This window comes from Gobio gobio, assembly GCF_949357685.1.
Source record: "Gobio gobio genome assembly, chromosome: 9".
In the NCBI taxonomy this organism is placed as follows: domain Eukaryota; kingdom Metazoa; phylum Chordata; class Actinopteri; order Cypriniformes; family Gobionidae; genus Gobio; species Gobio gobio.
This window is the reverse complement of record NC_137115.1, coordinates 34920870-34941879: the sequence shown is the minus strand read 5'-3', so window position 1 is coordinate 34941879 and position 21010 is coordinate 34920870. Positions and strand designations below refer to the sequence as shown.

At 38.4% G+C, this 21010-nt stretch overlaps 1 protein-coding gene across 6 annotated transcripts in view; it reads left to right on the top strand.

The window, feature by feature from the left end:
- The window catches only part of frmd4a (FERM domain containing 4A), a 93236-nt gene that overhangs the window by 11539 nt on the left and 60687 nt on the right, over window positions 1-21010 (top strand). Inside the window, exon 1 of one of the 6 annotated variants that reach the window (XM_079825358.1) lies at window positions 1287-1636. The exons of 3 other annotated variants lie outside the window; for them this stretch is intronic. In XM_079825358.1, coding sequence (XP_079681484.1) covers window positions 1496-1636 — 141 coding nt within the window. In that variant the 5' untranslated portion in view covers window positions 1287-1495. Of the gene's footprint in view, window positions 1-1286; window positions 1637-20200; window positions 20454-21010 lie in introns of those variants that run through there. 2 more of the 6 variants (XM_079825363.1, XM_079825362.1) reach the window with 2 other exon arrangements.

Here is a 21010-nt window from a genome sequence, read left to right as displayed (position 1 = left end):
GCCAACCTCATCTGGACTATCCTGCCCCCTCACCCGGACTATCCTGCCCCCTCACCTGGACTATCCTGTCCCCCTCACCTGGACTATCCTGTCCCCCTCACCCAGACTATCCTGCCAACCTCACCCAGACTATCCTGCCCCCTCACCCGGACTATCCTGCCCCCTCACCCGGACTATCCTGTCCCCCTCACCTGGACTATCCTGCCCCCTCACCCGGACTATCCTGTCCCCCTCACCCAGACTATCCTGCCAACCTCATCTGGACTATCCTGCCCCCTCACCCGGACTATCCTGTCCCCCTCACCCAGACTATCCTGCCAACCTCATCTGGACTATCCTGCCCCCTCACCAGGACTATCCCTCCCCCTCACCAGGACTATCCTGCCCCCTCACCTGGTCTATCCTGCCCCCGCACCTGATCTATCCTGCCCCAGCACCAGGACTATCCTGTGCCCTCACCAGGATTATTCTGCCCCCTCACCTGTAGTATCCTGCCCCATCACCTGGACTATCCTGCCCCCTCACCTGGACTATCCTCCCCTCTCACCTGGACTATTCTGTTTTGCAAAGTCACATGTTGATTGGCTTATTAGACACATTAACCTATAAACTTCCCATGCCATGAGGAGTGCAGCTCTACTTTGCTTTACGTCATCGACCCTTTTCAATATTTCAGATGCCCCCTCTTCAGTCCTCTGCTGACCGTTTTTTTTAAACAATTTTTTGGGTTGTGGGAGGGGTTTGGAAGGTAAATGTTTGTCGGTTAGTCTGTAGTTTAGTGACTGGATCTGGATAGGGCACACAGTGCCCTGAGAACCTTGGCACAAACGACATGTCCCACTCTAAAACGTTGGAATCTGGACGTCATCCCAACTGTTTAAACTCGTTTGAAAAACGAGTTTTCAACTCCCAAGAGTTGTTCTGTCTGCTGCTTTACCTCACTGGGAAAGCTGAGACACACATATCGGGTATCTGTTCAGTGGCCCGGGGTTGATGAACCCAAGCAGGATCCGTCCTGCGGGGAGGGACGACTGTCCTTCACTCTACCCTAGATGGGCGTCTCAGAGCATCGTGCAAGCTTAAAACCCCTCAATTCCCTGCTCTGGGACTGTTGCTTTAAAACAAACAAACAAGTAGGGGAGAGGGAGAGAGAGAGTACGACAGAGAAAGAGAGAGAGGGACCAATAGTGCTCTATATGTGGGAATGTTTGTGTTGGGCGAACCAAGAGCTGTTATTCTGGGAATTTGTCCTGCAGTGGAGAGAGAGACCAGTGGGACCGAATTCATTTCTAAGACGAGATCTGAGTCACACAGAAGTCACAATCTCAGTCTCCCATGGGGCATTTTTAAGGATTAAAGGAAGAAGGGATGAGAAAATGAAAGAGGAGAACACGAAAAGGAGACCAGCATTACCTGGGGACCTGTTCTCCCACACACACCTGTGCTGAGAAGGGATTATTTGACCACACACCTGTGTACCTGTGTGTTTGTCATCATGGAGGCGATGCTCATGAGTCTGGGAGAGAGTGTGTGTGTGAGGCACAGTGCATTATGGGATGTGACCTCGGCCGCCCTCAGAAGATTAAGGCATACGCATCTCAGAGCTCCTGACATCCTGGTCCGTGCCGTCTATCAGGTATGAACAGCAGGCTAGTGTGCTTGATCACTTTCAGTATGGCAATAATCTGAGAATAATAATAATAATCTGATATATATATATGTGTGTGTGTGTGTGTGTGTTCAGTGTATATATATATATATATATATATATATATATATATATATATATATATATATATATATATACACACACACATTTTTATTAAATACACATGAAATATATTTTATTAATTTATATGTATTTTTATAACAAAGAAAAATATTTTTTAATTTATCAATGTAAAATCTGCACTATTTATAACATGATTTATGTATATTTTATGTAAAATATTTAATTACTTCTATCAATATTAATATTGCTCATACTTACACTTTTTTACATGTAAATTGTCTCACACTGTTTGTACAAACATGAATGACACCTTTTTATAAGTTAATATTGCAGATATGCATGTGTCTATATAATATTTTTTTATTAAAATGAAATATATAAAATAAAAATTCTAAATAAAATTTAATTTATTATTATTATTTTATAAAATGTATTTTATTTACATATATTTTTATATAAAATATTGTATTTCTTAAATCACTATAACTGTAGCTCATACTTGGGATAGTGATTCTAATAAGCCCCTAACCCAAAGTACTTTCACGTGTAACTCGCCTCAGACTTTTTGTTTGTACAGACATGAATGATACCTTAAATCTGACTGAGAATTTCGCCTCGCAGACATAAAATGGGTGAAAGGGAGATTTAACAATATCTAGCGACCAGACTATCATAGAAACTTTGGGATGGGCTCATCTGACCCACAGCTCCTTAATAACTACATAGCAACACCCTACATTTTTGCTCAGAAAATGTAAAACTAGAGGTTTTGTCATCCTGTTTAAATTAATTTCTCAGGACATTGTGTACGCTATAAAGCGCATTAGAGTTGCTATGATGGTTTCTAAGGGCTTGAGTCACCCACTGTCTCACGGTCATGAAAACCGCTCTCCACAGGAGTCTACGGTTCCATCTCTATCTGTATGTGAGTGTGTGAAGGAGAGAGATCAGTATTCAGGTTGTGTCTCTCCTCTACCTTCCTACTGTGTGAACAGGACAGACCAGACTGAAGCAGACAAATCTCAGAGTTTTCCATCTCGCTGTGACATACCTGAATAAATGATTGCAAAAGTGTTTGTTCCAGTGATGATATATGACAGGCCGCTGCTATAGTAACAGAGCCTAAAGAAATGAACAAACCAGACAGACATTCTCACAGTGTGCTTTGCATCTGCCCCATGTTATTTTAAGTGCTTTGGAGTACAATGTAAATGCAATTATATATGAATAATATATAGTAATCAAACACTGTAAAACAATTAGATAGATAACATCTGACAAACACAACAAAATGTGTTCTGATTTAATATTTAAATACCAATATAAAATATTTACTTCAAAAGTATCCCTAAGAGGTGTACATGCAGATAAAAAGCCAAGTGACTTCTCACCCCCTTCATGTTAGACTCGATCGTAGAAACGACCACTTGAATCTCAAGATTACAAAAAGAAGCAACAGCCCAGTATAACCTATGAGGTAATCTCACAGAGACCACCCAAAATGACCTTTGAGTTTGGCCAGAGGGTGTTTTCTGTGTCTGCAGTGTAATTCATGGTGTTATTGTCTGTAAAATCACACACACATACACTTACATTGTGACGATAATGGCTTTAGCATAGCTGGTAAATATGATGAACATACATGGCACATTCTGGAGACGAGGAGGGGCTTCCTAATGCATTCTTTCCACATCTATAAGCACATTCAATTTCCTTGCAGGCAGCAGTGTTTGATCCAGCAGGTATTTCCTTGGGAGACCCCTTAACCCCCCTCTCCCCTTTTCCTTTCATTCTACAAGCCCGAAAAACAAGTATCTCTCTTTCTCTCTCCCTCTCTCTCTCTCTCTCTCCCTTCTCTCCCTCTCTCCTTTTTGAACCCCAGCACAGTCCGTCAGGCTCAGTGAAGGCATTATCCTTTCTCTCCTGCGACGTAATACACATCCATAGAGCTGCTTTTGTTCCATTTAAGCTGCTAATTGTGTGTCTCTCAGAGGGTGTGTGAGAGAAAGAGTGAATGTGAGCGAGACAGAAGACTCAAGACCGAGATTAGTTTAGTTCTCAGCATAGTCAATGTTTGTTGTGTTTTTACATTCTGCTCTGATTTATAGACTACTGACAGAGTGGATGTCCTCACTTTTACTGACCCACATATTTTGATTTACTGTTTATAGATAATAAAAGGGACAGGTTAATACAACATCACTAACAAACTAGTTGTTTATGTGTACATTTGATCGTGCAAATCTAGCCGTCGTGATGCTAGGGTGTTAAAAGCGGTTGCTTGTTACAAAAAAATTATACAGTGGTACCATGGTTCAGTGATAGTATCAGATACCATTGATATTTATTATGGTGCTAAAGTATTTAAAAAAACTGATAGGTGCCACAGTATGCAACTTTTTGTAAGGGATGTTGTTCTGAGAACCATGGGAGGAATTTCCTTTTTCTTAGTCTGAATGTGTGTATTTCAGTGTGCCCATGTTCAGCAGTCTTTCCTGCTGTGTTTTCCTGCGTCTTTTCAACTGGCATGACCTGTATTTGAGGGAAATACCATTTTCTCCTCTTTGATGGCAACACGCCACCCCTCCAGCTCCAGCTGCTGATGAGTGGACTCTTCCACTTCAAACTCTGTAGAGAGCACAGATCTTGGTGACTTGCATCCATTCTTCTCAGTCCGTTTCTCCCTTCGGTCCACAATCCATCAGTTTGTTTCCCAGCTGCGGAGCAGGTAAATGGCCCGCGCTGCTCTGGGATCCTTGTGATATCAGAGAGGGAAAATTTAAGAGCCTTCTGGAGCTGTTCGGCCTTGTCTCATTCCAAAATGGAATTCTCTAAACATCACATCAGACGCAACCAAACACACACACTGATACGCCACAGCTGTATTTATCCACAATGGTATTTTCCCAGAACATAATGTGTGTTAATCTCTGCACATTCTTTGGTGGTTATTTCAGGGCTTCATTTTGAGTTCGTGTTATCATGCTGATCAGAGTGCATTTATGTGTGTGGCGTTGCTGCTGACGGCCTGATCGTATGATTGAGTGCCTTATAATTTCAGTCATTTAGGCTGCAGATGCTGCTTGGGAGTGTGTGGGAGAGTGCAACTGCAAGAAACATTAAACTGTTTGTTTTGATTCAAAAATGCAAATAAGTGAGGGTGAGACAGATGCTGCAAATGGGTATAACCGAAAAAAAGGTGATGAAATGAATACGCAAGTCGAACAGGTTTTCCACAGGGAAATTGTATTGCTCTTTCATATCTCAGGAGATTTACAGCAGTTCTTAATTATATTTCATCTAAAGTATCATCTTACAATGTGTATAATACTTAAGGAGGAATAAAATATGCTCAAGATTTTGGCATACAGTAAGAGTGTAGAGAATTTTAGGAGAAATGTTGAGTTTATTTTGAGATCTTTGAATTTAGTTGCGAACTTAGATTTTATTTGAGCACAGATTAAGACATATGGAGATGTTTTTGGATCTCTAATGCTGTAGATGGTTTCCAGGGAATTATGCAGTTGCTCAATTCTTCTGATTGGTTGCTAGGGTGTTACTATGCAGTTGCTAAGTTTTTTTTTTTTTGATTGGTTGACAAGGGGATGCTATGCTGTTGATATGTGGTTTTGATTGGTTGCCAGGGTATTGCCATGCAGTTAATAAGGTGTTTGAGCTGGTTTCCAGGGCATTGCTATGCAGTTGCTAAGGATTTTTGGATGGTTTCCAGGACATTACTATGCAGTTGATAAGGTTTTTTGAATGGTTTCCAAAAGGGCATTGCTATGCAGTTGATATTCTAAATATGAGACACAAGTGTTTTGTTTTTTGCGTCTTTTTTTTAGCAAGTCTCTAATTGCACTACATTGAAGCTCATTGCTGTATAGGAGGAACAACAGACCTATTTTGTGATTTTTCTTTTTTTCATAAGGGTAAGAAACATTTCTTAGATGTCCTGTGTGAATATTATTTGCCACACTACTGAACGGAATCCCTTGGAGATAAACACACAATCAAATATAAAGATCAGAATATAGGGAACTTATTTGAGACTGAGTTTATTTCGCAAACACGCTTATGATTTTCTATTAATATTCAGATTTTGTTGGTCATATAATAGAGGCATAGCATTAATGTTGTTTAATAGAAATAGCCTTCTCTCCTGCATTACTGATTTAGTGAACCGACACAGATTAATTTGGGCTCAATCCAGCAGTTCTCTAATCGTGGGATTTCCCTGTGTGTGTGCATGTGTGTAATCTGGCGGGATTACAGTCAAATGCATGTGATTAGTGTATATTGCCCACAAGGCCAGATCACACGCACATACTGAGATGAGGGAATCCCTGGATTTGCTGGGTTGAACACAGATATGAGAGTATGAGATGGCTGATATATATTGTTTTTGATTATGTATGTAGTCTCTTCGGGATAATGGTGCTGTGGATGGAATAAAGTCTCCATGCCAATTAACTACAGTTGGGGCGAACAGAAAATTACACTTTCTCACATTTATTTTCACATTAATTAAATTTCATTCTCCCAGTATGTATTTCATTATCACTAATGGCTTTCAGAAATATAGCTCTATGAATACCATTGAATGGCATAATTTATGATAATTTTGTTTGTTTCATTGGTTCACACATGCTTATTCATAAAGAATGTTCTAAATAATTATTCTAATTTAAGATATTAAATGAAAAGGGAAAATTAAAGAAAGTGTGTGTGTGTGGCTGCATTTATTTGTTACTGGTTTAACATGCAGTAAAACCACTACAATTTAAAATAGCTATTGTCTATTTTAATGTATTTTAAAATGTAATTTATTCCTGTGATGCAAAGCTGAATTTTCAGCATCATTACTCCAGTGTCACATGATCCTTCAGAAATCATTCTAAATATGCTGATTTGCTCCTCAAGAAACATTTCTGATTATGTTAAACCAGTTGTTCATAATATTTTTGTGAAACTGTGATACACAATTCATCATCAAACTGTTTTAACATCAATTCATCAAATGAATGTGTCTCAGCTGGACACAGCTGAATTTAGAATAGTCCGGTTTTGTTGGTGGGCGACAGTGGAAGAGATTCTTAATGAACTTCCTGTTAAAATAATAAAGACTTTAACTGAACTCTGTCATGAGCCTTCATGAGCTGTCATATTCAGAGATGAAAACCAGCATAGTCCAGAACATTTTCCCAATTACACTCCTACGTCATCCTCTGTGGCCTGACCTATGACCTGATTCAGCATCATTAGGGCTGTTTTAATATTCATGCAAACACACTCCTACTCTGATTAAGCCTGAAGACACTTTAATGGCTGTCAGTAATTCACATCACTAACGTAATAAGTCAGAAATGAAGTCTAATGCATGAATGGCATCAGTTAATGTTTCGGCATTGCGTTTGTGTGGTTAAAGATCTCACTTAGACTGTGTTCGGTATAATGTGCAGAATAATATATTTTTAAAAAACCTAGGCTGCGTCCAAAACCTGGAAAATGCTGCCTTTGGAGGACACATTTCAAGGCAGGAAGGCATGTCCGAATCTAATGTTAGCTTCACTTCCTGTCTTCTGAGACCTTCATCTGATCGATTTTTGAAGGCAGCATATTTGTATCCTTCGCTGCCTTTGATATCCCACAATCCTGTGCTTTCCGTTCTGTGACAGTTGAGCTGGAAAAAAAAGATGGCGTCTGAAAGTTGCGTTTGCTGGTCAGTTTGTGTGTAAATGTATGTTTTTACCAACATTTTCATAATTTTATTACATTTACATAATATAGTAATTAAATATTTGTTTAGTTCTCACCAAGGCTCTCTCTATTTTGCTGTAGATCATTAAACGGTTACACTGCATAAGAAGTCTGTCCGAAATTAGTTTTGTGAGGTGCCTTCTTGCAGAAACGCTGCCTTACAAGCCATTGATAAGGCAGCGAGGCAACAAGTCAGCTGCCTAGGTTTTCGGATGTATTGTTGTCAATTGACCTCATATTGTGTGAATAAATCACAGTTTATATATATTGTTACATTGAAAATGTAACATCAAGTTGAGCATATTGCATTGTGGGATACATTACCCAGCACAGTGTGCTCTATTCTATACTGCACATTTGGCAAATATAGTAGACCATGAGGGGATTTCACACAGAAAACTTGCATACTGCACACAATATAGTACATACTGCACACTGAGGAAATAGTATGAGTATTTTTCAAAACATAACCAAAGTATATCTTTTATATTACTTATTTCTTTATACCTGAATCTATTGTAAGTATCTCATATATAGTCTAAAGCAGTTGTTCTCAAACGGATAGGATCTCTTGGCTCAGAGGAATTCCTGAGCTGACTTATGCCGCTTCCAGGAACAAGGCAGGTGTGTTGAGATGAGATTTGATTTAGTGCCAGTCAGGAATTGAGAGATAAATGCACCTGCAGCCAAATTCTGTTACTATGGTGATACATGTGACTAATGGTGACATCAGGGCGTCAAGCGGAGGCTGAAATGCTGATATATCAGTATTTGAAAAATTAAACAGGGAAAGGGATTGAAGAGAGATGTGTGTTTAAACATTTTGGAAGGATACCCAAGGCTCAGTCTTCATTTCTTTCTTTCACCTTTTTTCAGATTGTTTGATTTTTAAGTACATCTGTTTCACTGCTATTTCTGTGTCGACACAGAGCTTAGCCGTTTGTATGTTGTATAATACATGTTCAACATTAAATAAAATTTTTACCTATTTATTTTGTTAATGCGCAGGTCATTCCAAAGAAAACAAATGCTTCTGCCATTTTGTTTGTGTTTCGTCCATTAAAAAAGTAAGGGGAAAAAAGAATATATAAGAATATATATGTATATATATTATATATATATATAATTTTTTTTTAAAATCTCATTGATCACCAAAGCATTTATTTGATCAAAATACAATAAAAGAGTAATATTGTGATATATTATTACATTTTAATATAATTTTAACTGTATTTCTGTGCTGAATTTTCAACATCATTAAGTCTTCAGTGTCACATGATCCTTCAGAGATCATTCTAATATGATGATTTGCTGCTCAAGAAACATTTCTTATTATTATCAATGTTTTTAAAAAAACAAACAGTTTTGCTGCTTAATATTTTGAACCGTGATACATTTTTTCAGAATTCTAAGGTCCAAAGAACATAAATAGAAATCTTTTGCAACATTATACATGTCTTTAATGTCACTTTTTATCAATTGAATGTGTCTTTTCTGAATAAAAGTATTAATTACTGACCCAACATTTTCTGTACATGTAGCTAGTCAGATCTGCTCTGATATGAAGAGTGTAAAAACTATTTAGGTAGTGTTTTAGCAAGCTTAAACTCAGGCCTGTTTCCATTCTGCTACTGTATGTAGTTACCACTTTTATTGATACAATTCATTCCTGAAACTACAAATCCCATTGACTTTAATTGTGTGTGAAAGGATATTGTTTCTTCCTGTTTGAGAAAGTGATATCAAGGGTAGTCAAGGGCAGCTGTCCCGCTCATTTCCTCTCTTTCTGTTTGATATTCTGTGTATTGGTTAGACTACTGTATGTGACGGGTCATGAAGTTCATTGTGTCTGCAGTGCCCGCACAACACAGCCAATCAGAGACTCAGCCAATCAGGGCTCAGTTCTTACACCTGACCTGAACATACCAATCACAGCTTTGAGAAACTGTTGAGATGGGCATTTATGCAGCAGCCCGGCCAAAGTGATTGATTTACACTTGTTTAATTATAAATGAGTGGGTGAGAAACAGATATGTGGAAACTGCCCAATTAGTCTATGCCAGTGACACACAATGATGTTGGCTACTCATGACTGTGTGTGTGAGAAATGAACAATTAAACTTCTGAAGCTCGATCTTGTTGAAGGAGGTTCAGTGTCACACATTATCTCGGTTCCAGCTTCTAAGACAGCGTTCACTGAAATGAAAGCTCATAAGCATAGAGATAGAAAGCACAACTTATTTTTATTGGTTATTGGAATTTGGAAGACATAAAGAGACTGTTTAGGTTTAAATATTTGTTGTTGTTGGATATTCACAATGGTAAATGTAATCTTTAACATCTCAAAATGAATATTATAGTATTTACATATTTGTTTGTCATTTTAATATTTCTATTTAGCTTAAATTTATTTTTATTTCAGTTTTTAGTCATTTTAATACTTCAGGTTAAACTTATTTATTTCCGTAAAGCAACAGTTTATTTCTTTCTGATTTATTTCAGTTTCTGAAAATGAATTCAGTAGTTTTAGTTCTAGGTGACAACACTTCTATTTTTATGTAGTGATGCCTAAATTCACTTGTAGCATTTAAAATGTTTTTTTTATTTATTTTGAACAAAATAGTGTGCAATTTTAATATGGGCCATTTATCATGAAGACATAACATGAAAAGAACTATCATATCAGCATTTTAATACAGGTGTATCCACAAGATGTTTTTTCCATCTTTCCTTTGCAGTAATTGATTAAATATAAGTTTTTATAATTGACATTTCTACCAGTATTGTCAAAACGAGGCATTACATTTGTACTTTTGAAACAGAGTGTATAGGTAGGCAGCTCAGTATGTGTTGGAATGAAGCAATAGAGTGTCTCTAGTGGAATAAAAACATTTGTCAATGCTGAGCGTAGTGTGTGTGAGTGTGTGTGTGTTTATCTTGGGGAGGGGGTCCATCATATCCAGGAACACCTGAAGTCCATTCACAGATCCATTTCAGTTTAATAAACTGCAGATGTGTGTGTGGCCCAGAATGCTCCTTCACTAGTTCTTTTATCAACAAACTCCAAATTGCTCCAGTTTCTCCAGAATCCCAAGAATGCTTGACTGACTAAAGATGTTCTCTCATACAGAAATAGCCAACGGTGCTTCATGAAAGCATTCCTCTCACACGCAGCATGGGAAAACAGCTTGATGACTCCGAGAGTGACTGATAGATATAAAGAGAATGTTTTAGGAATAGTTCATCCAAAAAGTACAATTTAACGTCTTCTTTTGAGTGCCGTAGAACAACATGAGGGTGAAATGATGACACAATTTTCTTTTTTGAGTAATCTATTCCTTTAAGACCTCTCACAGATAAGGTTTCCTCTTCAATAGATCATCATTCCCAGGAGAGCCCTTTATTAAACACACACAAACATACACGGCCTGTGAAGATGATCGTACAGAATGGCTGTATATGGTGAGAGCAGTGATGTGGTCTGTGGTCAGAGTGTGTAAGAGGCTGGATGGAGGAGGAATAGACTCTATTGCTGTAAGTGATGCTGTAAGCTCCCTCTGTCTTGTGATGTGTGTGTGTGTGTGTGCGTGATCGTTTCTGCTGCTCTACTGACTCATATACTCACTGAGGTTTATGTCCTAGTACACACACACACACAACTTTCACGCTCTCACAGACTCGTTCAGAGCTGGATTATGCTGACATACACACAATTAAAGACACACATAGTCATGTGAGAGGAGAGGAAATCTCATTTATCGATTCATACAGTTCCTGAGTCAGCGATGTTCATGTAACACACTTTTTGTACTCTATGACTGGTGACAATTATAGCACAACTTTTCTGAAAGCTTTTTTTATTGAATGGCCTCGGATAAGTTCTGCATGATAAATCATAACTCTTGCCTATATGTTTGTGTTTGCCTGGCAGAAAATGGGTTGTTGTTGTTTTACATTTTAGCTTTTTTACAGTTCACTTAAATAGTCATGTAGTGTGACAGATTAATATTTTTTAAATATAAGGCCTTCAAAATAAAAGGAATTATAAAGAACAAAATGGTTTTAGATATCATTTTAACAATCTGTAATGAAATCGTTTGAGGTGAATGATTTATTTAATCACTCATAAAGACGTTTTTTGAAATAAATGGGTTGAATCAGTGGCTGCATCCGAAGTCACATACTTCCCTTCTATATACCCTCTAAAAAAAAAGGTTCTATATCATATAGAACCTTTTTTTAGAGTGTATATAGATGTTTGTGTTTATATAATAAGGCACCAAAAATGGTTCTTGCCTCGTAATCATAGGGGAAACTTTTTAAGTGCTATATGTTAAGATATGGTGCTATATAGCACCAAAAGTGGTTCCTCTATGATTACGACGAATAACCATTTTTAGTGCCATATAGAACCTTTTTTTTTTTTTGAGTGTAGTAGGCAAAACAGTATGTGACGAAAGAAGCATGTCTGAATTCACAGTACTCATAAAAGAGTAGGCGAAAATTACCGGATGACCTACTGAAATGTGCATACGATGGACACTTTACTATCCCATGAGGACACAGGAGAGGATTTATTAATGGCAGTGAAGCGACAACATAATGAAAACATGGCAAATGTAGTACTGATGCTAATAGGTAACATGATAATGACAACACGGCGAATGTAGTACGTCCAGATTACATTCATGCTGCGTTCCAGGCAGGTTTTTGAGCCCGTAAATTACAACTTCAAACCATGACTCACGACGTTGTAGCGCTCTAGACAAAGTCACACGAAATGCCTGAGAGCAAGGAATTATAGCTTTATGTAAACAAAGCATGGCGGACCGTACAGGGCTTATGCTCATTTACAATCATTTCTATCACCAAAGGTGCTTACTCCTTGCTTATTTGAGGGAAACGGAGGAGAAAAAAACGGCACATATGGAGAGAGAAGCTGTTATACCTTTTATTTTACGTTATTCGTATATTTGTTTCATAAACACCGCATCCATAGGGGCTGCCATTGTTGTTTTGCGGGCTATGTGGCGTCAACTGGGAGTACATCGATCTAGTACGAGTTCACGGGTGGGAAGTCATGGGTTTGAATGCCGTTCCTGTGCACGTTCATGGGTAGAAGGTTGGAAAAACACGGGTTACAGGTTGCCTGGAACGCGGCATCATATTACACACAGAACATACTTTTTAGCGGTCGTGAAGTAATTACTTATTCAAAATAAGTACCTACTCGTATGGATATCTATGCTCGAGAGTATGCAATTTCGGATGCAGCCAATGATTCATTGACACAATAAATCTGTTTTTGAAGAAATCGGTTGATTTAATGATTCAGTGACTCACTTGTTGCCACGTACTGTCGGAGTGATGTAACATACAGAAATAGTCACAAAAAAAAATCCCCACTAGTCTATAAAGCATATTACACTACCATCACTTCTGAAGAGTGAAGAATACATAACACTAAATACAATTTTCTCATTTAATTCATACTTACCATGTTATTTTTGTCTAGATACAATCTCTAACTAAGCTTTTTTCCCTCTCTCTCTCATACACATTCACATCCACATCAGGGTTGGTTTCTTTTTGTCAGAGGTGGATTTGCATTCAGCAGTTCTACCCTCAATCAATATTCAAAAAGGCTTGAGAACAGAATGACTCAGCTTTCAACACTCAGACTTTTACAATCACACCGAAACAGTGGAAAACTTCCACTAAAACTAGATTAATGTGTTCCAGTACGTTTTAGTAAACTTTACCGACTCACGTGTTGTTTATCTGGTCTTGTTTATCTTATTTATTTGTCCCATGTGTTTCCAATGTATACGGTGGGATATATTTGTGTGTGTGGGTGTGTTAGTAGCCTAGAAGCTTTAGATGTTTAGGTTGTGTCAGTGTGTGTGTGCGCGCGCATACAAGCCAGATGGGAGTAAAGCTTTGCAGTGAAATTACAGCAGGAGAGATCTCACACACGTTTGAAGTGCTTACATGTGGGTGTGTTGCTTTTTTTCCCCTGGATTTAACTGGAAACACATTTTCTTCCCCCATAACACACACGCATGCTGACATGAGGCACAAAAAGAGTCATTCCTGGTCTTTTCATGCTTCTCTGCGCTGGCTTCTATATGTAGAGAACTTACAGGTCTCTTTAGACCATTCAATAACATTCTCGCATACATCTGAGCACAGTTATGATTCTCAGTTGTCCAATAGCATACACCTCTGTACAGACACAGGTGCTTTGGTGTCCATCCCAAATACATTGTTGGAAAACTATTTTACGGTGAACAATTAGTCCTTTAAATCCTCTAAAGATCTAAAACTCTTTTATGACACACAGCTAATACATCTAGACTTTCCCATGAGGTAAATACCATAAATATCTGCTGTTAACCTCACTCACACCTGGATCTGTAAAAACTCTGCATATAGAATTACACAAATTCAGTATCAACACAGGGCTCATTGCAGAGACTGTGGGGGATCTTTGATGTGATTTAAAGGAGGTTTGTAACCACTAAGATTATTCATAAAAAACCTCCACCCACAGGCAACATCCTACACCCTAAACACCGAAACCCCACCAAAGCCCCGTGGCTTGTCCACCCCCAGCCCCTGAGCTGAAGATGATGAGAACATGGCACATAAAAGAGCCTATTTTATAGAAAGGACATTTTATGACTGCAACACACACAAGATTTATGGCCTGTATTTACTATATGCTTTTGTTGTATGTGAAAGTGCAGTCAGTGTAAACATTTCACGGAAGAAAGAAAAGAGCAACATGAGGGAAAGTAAATGATGAGCAAATTTTCATTTATGAGTGAACTTTCCCTTTAACACACACCTCGGGTCTTTAGTGATCCAGGACGTCATTCACTACCCTCTTCTTCATTAATTTTTTAAAGTTAGACATCAACCTTCTTAGTATTCCTAAATCAAATCATTATAAACAAAAAAATGTAATGCCTGTTTTCCCAATAATTGTTTGTAAAAATTTAGTCTTTGATGACTGAATAAGTGCAATTGACTTTTATTCCACAAGGTGGCAATGTCATACACAATGATAAAGTGATGTTTCACTCACAGTTACCGCAGGCAGAAAACAAAAGAATAGGAAGTATACGTCATTCGCTGGAACGCCAGTCACTCGTGAACGCGTATGCAACCGTTAGCGGAAGCTAGAGATTACAGTTTGTAAAGTTTTAAACATGGATATTTTTCTTACACAAAAGCATGGCTTCAGAAGGCCTTTATTAACCCCCCGGAGCCCTTTTATAATGGATAGATTCACTTTTATAGTCTTCGAAACAGCCAAATAATGTGGCAAATAATGAATGGCTAAACTCAGACAAATGAAAACTAAGGCTGTGTTCGAAATCGCCCCCTAATGCACTATTTCCTACATTACTCCACTAATATAGTCCACTTGGAGGAGTGAATGAAAAAGAGTGAGTGAATTCAGACACTCTTTTTGCATAGTTTGAGCTTCCTGTTTAATAATCATTTGAAACTTAGCAAACTGGCAGCTCCAGTACTAAGATGAAAAGATTTATCTTGAATTATGTAATGGAAACTAGCATGTATAAACCGTAATTACTATTGTTTATAATCAATTAAAAAGGAATTTATACCTGTATGATATTACGCTTTAGCCACATTGGACCAACGATTTGGAAAATGGATGATTCAGCTGTGGGCTCCATTTTCTGGCGAGACGAGGGAATTAATTTGGTGCAATTTGAGCGCACAGTTGTATCGGTTGTACACAGAGAGTACAGTTGTATCGGTTGTGTGTTGTTGTGGTGCACTGTGGGATTGAATGAGTGCACTCAATAATGTCCACTATGGTTTCAGACATCACTACAAAATGGCTGTCCCCTCTAATAGTGCCCTATATAAAGTAAAGGGGGCAATTTCGGACACAGCCTAAGACAAAAACTAAACAACACAGAGAAACAGATCTTCTCCATGACAGTAACTCTTAAACACCTTATAATCCTTTATACACTATCATTCAAAAAAAAAAGTATGATCACCAAGGCTGCATTAATTTGATTAAAAATACAGTAAAAACTAGCCTGACAAGCCAGACCCACATCAAGATGTTGGGTCTGGGAACACACCATTGGCAGGGCTCAAAATAAACAGTTGTCTTTCAAATTCCCTCTGCACACAATAGGATAGCGCTACAACCATCCAGAGCAATGAAGAGGGTGAAGCGGAGCTAGTTGATGGATTAAACTTTTGCCGTGTCCGGTCGGCAAAACTCCGAACACGTCTTCCTTTCTTAAGAATGACTTCAGTGCCGTTCTTTGTTCTTTTTTCAAAGAAAAGCTTAACTCCAAGTCTTCCAGAGTCGCGGCCAAAGCCGATTTGAAAGACCGCTGTTAGCTAGCTTCTTTGTTTACAAGTAGCACGCGGAACCATCGCAACTCTCCCGTCATTATGTTAAGCCGGCCCACCGACTCTATACACGATGTGATTGGCCTGACCAGAGTTTGGTTTTTCCAGCTCGCAAGCCAATGGAGAATTGCTAGACGACCCTGGCTGCAAATAACATTTGCTGTCGCTAAAAAAAACGCTAAGTAAAAACGGTAATATTGTGAAATATTATTGTAATTTAAAATAACTGTTTTCTGTTTTAATATATATGTAATTTAATCCTGTGATGCAAAACTGAATTTTCAGCATCATTACTCCAGTCTTCAGTGTCACATGAGGCTTCAGAAATCATTCTAATATGATGATTTGCTGCTCAAGAAACATATTATTATCACTGTTAAAAAAGTGATGCTGCTTAATATTTTTGAGGAAACCGTGAAACATTATTTAGGATTCTTTGATGACAAAAATGAAAGTGTGTGTGTGTGTGTGTGTGTGTGTGTGTGTGTGTGTGTGTGTGTGTGTGTGTGTGTGTGTGTGTGTGTGTGTGTGTGTGTGTGTGTGTGTGTGTGTGTGTGTGTGTGCGTGAGACAAGGGATTAACTCCATCTTGCTTCAATTATAGGTCAGTATTGTTTACATCTAGTTCAGTCATTATAGGCCACATAGCTGTAACCTCACTACACATACATATATACACACACACAAATAGCATTCAATCCTTCCTCCATCCAATTTGGTTTACGTCAGCCATACAACCTGTCCTTATGTCCGCAGAAGTAGAAGGGTGAACCCGTGTGACCGCCTTCCGAAAAATAACAAACCCCTCGATGTATTCACACACATACACCCTGCTTTGTCTCTCAGCCTGAGGCAGTGAGACAAAAATAACCAAACTCAGAGACTCCTAACCAGAACCACATTTCCTGTATAGAGAAAGCCAGAGACGGCAAGAGAGGTCGGTTTCCCATATTTTTATACGTTTTGAGGAAATTTCAGCCTTTCATTTTCTCAAAGAACATCGCAATCTCTTCCTCTTGTACTTTTTTGGCCGATTTAGACACAAAAGGCGGTACGTATTAAACAAATTGTGTGCTTTGGTCTAGCAGACATAGTTGGGCTTGGTCTTTCAGAAGTTTATTTTAGAACGTCTCTCTCCCCAGTCACAGTCGTGTGAGCCTGGACATTCTCATTTATTCGAAACGCCCCCACAGTATCAAGGGTTTCCTTTTGTACAAATGTTCACCTCCATCCACGCAGATAAATACACACACACACTATGCCTGTTTTAAACAACGGGCTCTTGTGACACTGTTGGGACCTGTGCCCATAGGAAGGAGCCAATAAATTAAGTTAAAATATGTATTAGAGTGCAGAGAGATCATGAGGGATTGTTTAAATTGGACAGTAGTGTTTCCGCTGTGGGTGGGGGGGGGGCAAAATTTAGCAGTGGTGCAAACAGCCGGGATGATGCGACTCCCTCGCCTTGCACCACCTTCGTTATGACCTCAATAACGATTTAAATCAAAGATAAATGATCGGACTGTCATCATATTCAACAAATACATTGATATTTGATTGACTTCAGATACTTGTGTTTGTTTATTGATGGTGTTATCACCAGCAGTCAGATAATAATGAAATGTAAGCCTGCAGCCTAATTGCATTATGTTTGGAGTGTTTTTCAATTACTTTTCAAAGGCCCTCCCATGAGTATGCGTGAGAGAGTGATGAAGAGAGATGGAAAATCCTGACCCTCAGTGCAGTGTTTCTCTCCATCGTTCAAGTGCGTTTAAAGCAAGGCTGAAAATCGTTAAACCAAGGGCTGTGGAAATTCTGTGCTGTATCACTGTAAGTGCCGTTCATACACTTCTAGGGGGCCCTAAGCAAAACTTTGTGAAGGGGGCGCCGTCGAAATGAGCAGTTTCACTGTCAACAAACAACATGCAGTGAGTTGAATTTCAATAAACATTAGTACTAATGACAATGGTATTCCGTGCAAAGTGCAACACATTGCACTTTATGAAAAAAGCTAATAAATATGTAAAGGAAAACCCCTTTAAAAACACATTAAACTGCCAGTAAGAATAAGTCAAATTAAATCCAAATTTCCGTTAAGCTAAATAAATGCTTTATGAAAGTATTGCTCTGACACCATTTTTTTTAGCTACTAGGACATAGTGAGACAGATATAACAAGACAACATTGTAAATACAAAACAAAAACATCAAAGTTTTGGTTTTACATGTGATTATGTGAAGTGTGTGTGAGGTTGTATGTGTACCTCTCTATCTGTCATGTATCTTTATATATATATATATATATATATATATATATATATATATGGAAGACAAAAAAAGGTGGGTGAAGAAGGGAGAAAAAAGAGGAAGAGAGAGACAATTTTTTTTAATGAAATAAATAATTAAAAATAAGTAAAAGAGAAAAAAAATGACTGAAATAACTGCTGACACCATCTAGCTGTCAGAAAAACTATAACACAGCTGAAATTATATTCCAATGTGATTTAATAATGAAACTAAGGGTATGTTTAAATGACAATGATTTACAAAAAACGGAAAGGTTTTTTCTTTGTACAGATGACAACGTGATTAATGGATCACATCAAAAATATGTATGCATTATATAGTGATATGCTACTTAAATAATCTTTGAGATCAAGGGGGGTATTGCGTATTTTGCCTATAGGGAGGACCGGCACTGTGCATTGAGAATATTATATCATGGCCTATAGTGTAGAGAGATTAAACTTTTTTCAATGTCACTTTTAAAAACTTTTAAAGGGTTTTTCACACAACATGGTTAAAATTGTGTTCTTTTTACACTTGGGGTTTAAAGGTCACTTTGTGAATCATAAACTAAACAATGCTTACCCAAATTACTGATAAGCATTAATGAACTGATAATGCATACATATTAATGCTCTTGCATAGTCATAAGAACTTTTACATGTGTGTTTTCCATCGCATGGTCTGAGAATTATAGAAATAGCTCTTGTGAATCGTTATGCAGAATTTATGCATGCAGGCTGCGACCCTTACAAGGAAAACGCCTTCCAATTTTTGTAAAAGTTTTCATTGAGTCCTCTGCAATGTTGACTTTGCGGTGAAACGACCGTTAGACGTCTGTGTGAAGGAGTTCACACAAATCACCTCCCTCTAACAGTCGGTTCAGTTTGAAAGCATCTTTCAAACGTTTCTCTCTCTTTTTTCCCCTTATTCGTTTACCCTGGCCAAACTAAATGGGAAAGGAAATCTGAATTAGAAACGAAGGGGCGGAAGAAGTCAGGCAGAGGGAAAGAGAGTGCAACCCATTCCCAAATGTTTCTGCGTTTCTACTGCAAATCCAGATGTGGGTCTGTTAGTCATTGCATCTACAGACACACACACACACACACACACACACACACACGACCAGGGCTTTTTTCCACAGTGCAGAAAATTCCTTGCAGTCATAGTATCAGATGGCAATAGTGGTACTTTGATATTTATGGTATACTCAATGGCTACCATATAGAATACAGAATACCGTGGACAACGAGTATTTGCATTATACCCCAAAGTATTTAAATGAATATGATGGTACTGCCGGGTACATTGTCAAAAGCCAAACAAAGCCATTACCATAGTATATCCTCAAAACATTGCTTTACCAGAATTTGTATCCTTTCAAAAAGTATCATAGCAGTAACATGATGGCCAGGATATAAAATTTTAATATTCTGGTGATATCACTTACAAAAAATACCAAAAAGTAACATGAAACTACTACCATGCTTTTTGGACATGTTACCATGTTACTGTTTTTGTTTTTATTAAATTTTTTGGACATGTCTAAAAAACATGGTAGGCTACTTTTTGTTTGGACAGATTCAACCCTTATTCACTTGCATATTCCATATATCTGGTGTAAGCCAGTGATATTTTATTACTATTTACTATTATAGTAGACTATTTATTAATGTAATAACTATAATATTTTTTTCTTCTTCTTCCAAATAACGAAACTTATTTTTTTATAGTTTTAGTTAACAACAACACCAAAAACATAACTGGTGTAAACTGAGGGTAATGTCAGGCTGGATTGTTTAATGTGTGCGTCGCGTTTTGCTGGATCATAGTCGCTCCGGTGTCATTGGGGGAAAGGCGGAGGAAGAGGAGCAGCAGCAGGAGGAGGATGAGGAGGAGGGGTTGGGGTTTGCTGTGGAGGAACTATGTGTGTGTGTGTGTGTGAATAGTGTTGTGCGGCTCTGCTTGCTGGACGCGGGCCAGCGGTCCCTGTGAAACAGCGCGTTGAGAGCGGAGAGGGATGGGATGGGATGTGCTGGCACTGCCGCTGTCAGTCCGCTCCGCTCCGCCTGTGCAGCTTCGCCGGGGATCACAACAACGACATGGATGATGCTGACTTCGAAGATGATTTAGGCCGGCGTGTGAACGTTTTCTTTTCGGACTTAACCCATCTGGATTACTGTTGTTGCTGTTGCTGTTAGAGAACATTTATTTCTTATTTCACCGAGGAATTCATGACCGCGGGAGAGTAAAGGATTTCTAAGCAAGGTAAATCGCGCGCACATCTCGCGCTTGTTTTGCGCTGGTCTCGCGCTTCCCGATTCAGTCAGTCTGAGAGACGATGGAAGGATGGATACGTTAAATACGTGATGTTTTTTTTACTTAGCTACACATCTATACTTAAATATTTCCGATTACTGATTAAACCACACGATAGAGCACTGATTTGTGACCATACGCGGAGGATATCCTGCTTCAAATCAGATATTTGGAGGTGAAAAGGCTCCTCAGAGTGTAAACTGTTCATGTAATGCAGCTAGCCTGCTAACCATTTACCTCAGAAACAGAGGCATGTCATGTGAGAAATACTGCATCGTTTTCTTATAATGTTGATCTGTTTTGACGAACATCATGCTTATGGTGATTTTCAGAACCTAATAATGTTGTGTTTTAAAGGAGTTTGCATACAGAACTTGCTAGCTTATTTGCATTGCTTGGTCACCATTACTGCCCTTTCAGACTCATTCATCCATTTTTCCAAGGCTATTAACCTGTGCTGACAGCTGAATGTGATCAGATCTGCTGTGGATAGAGACAGGAACTTA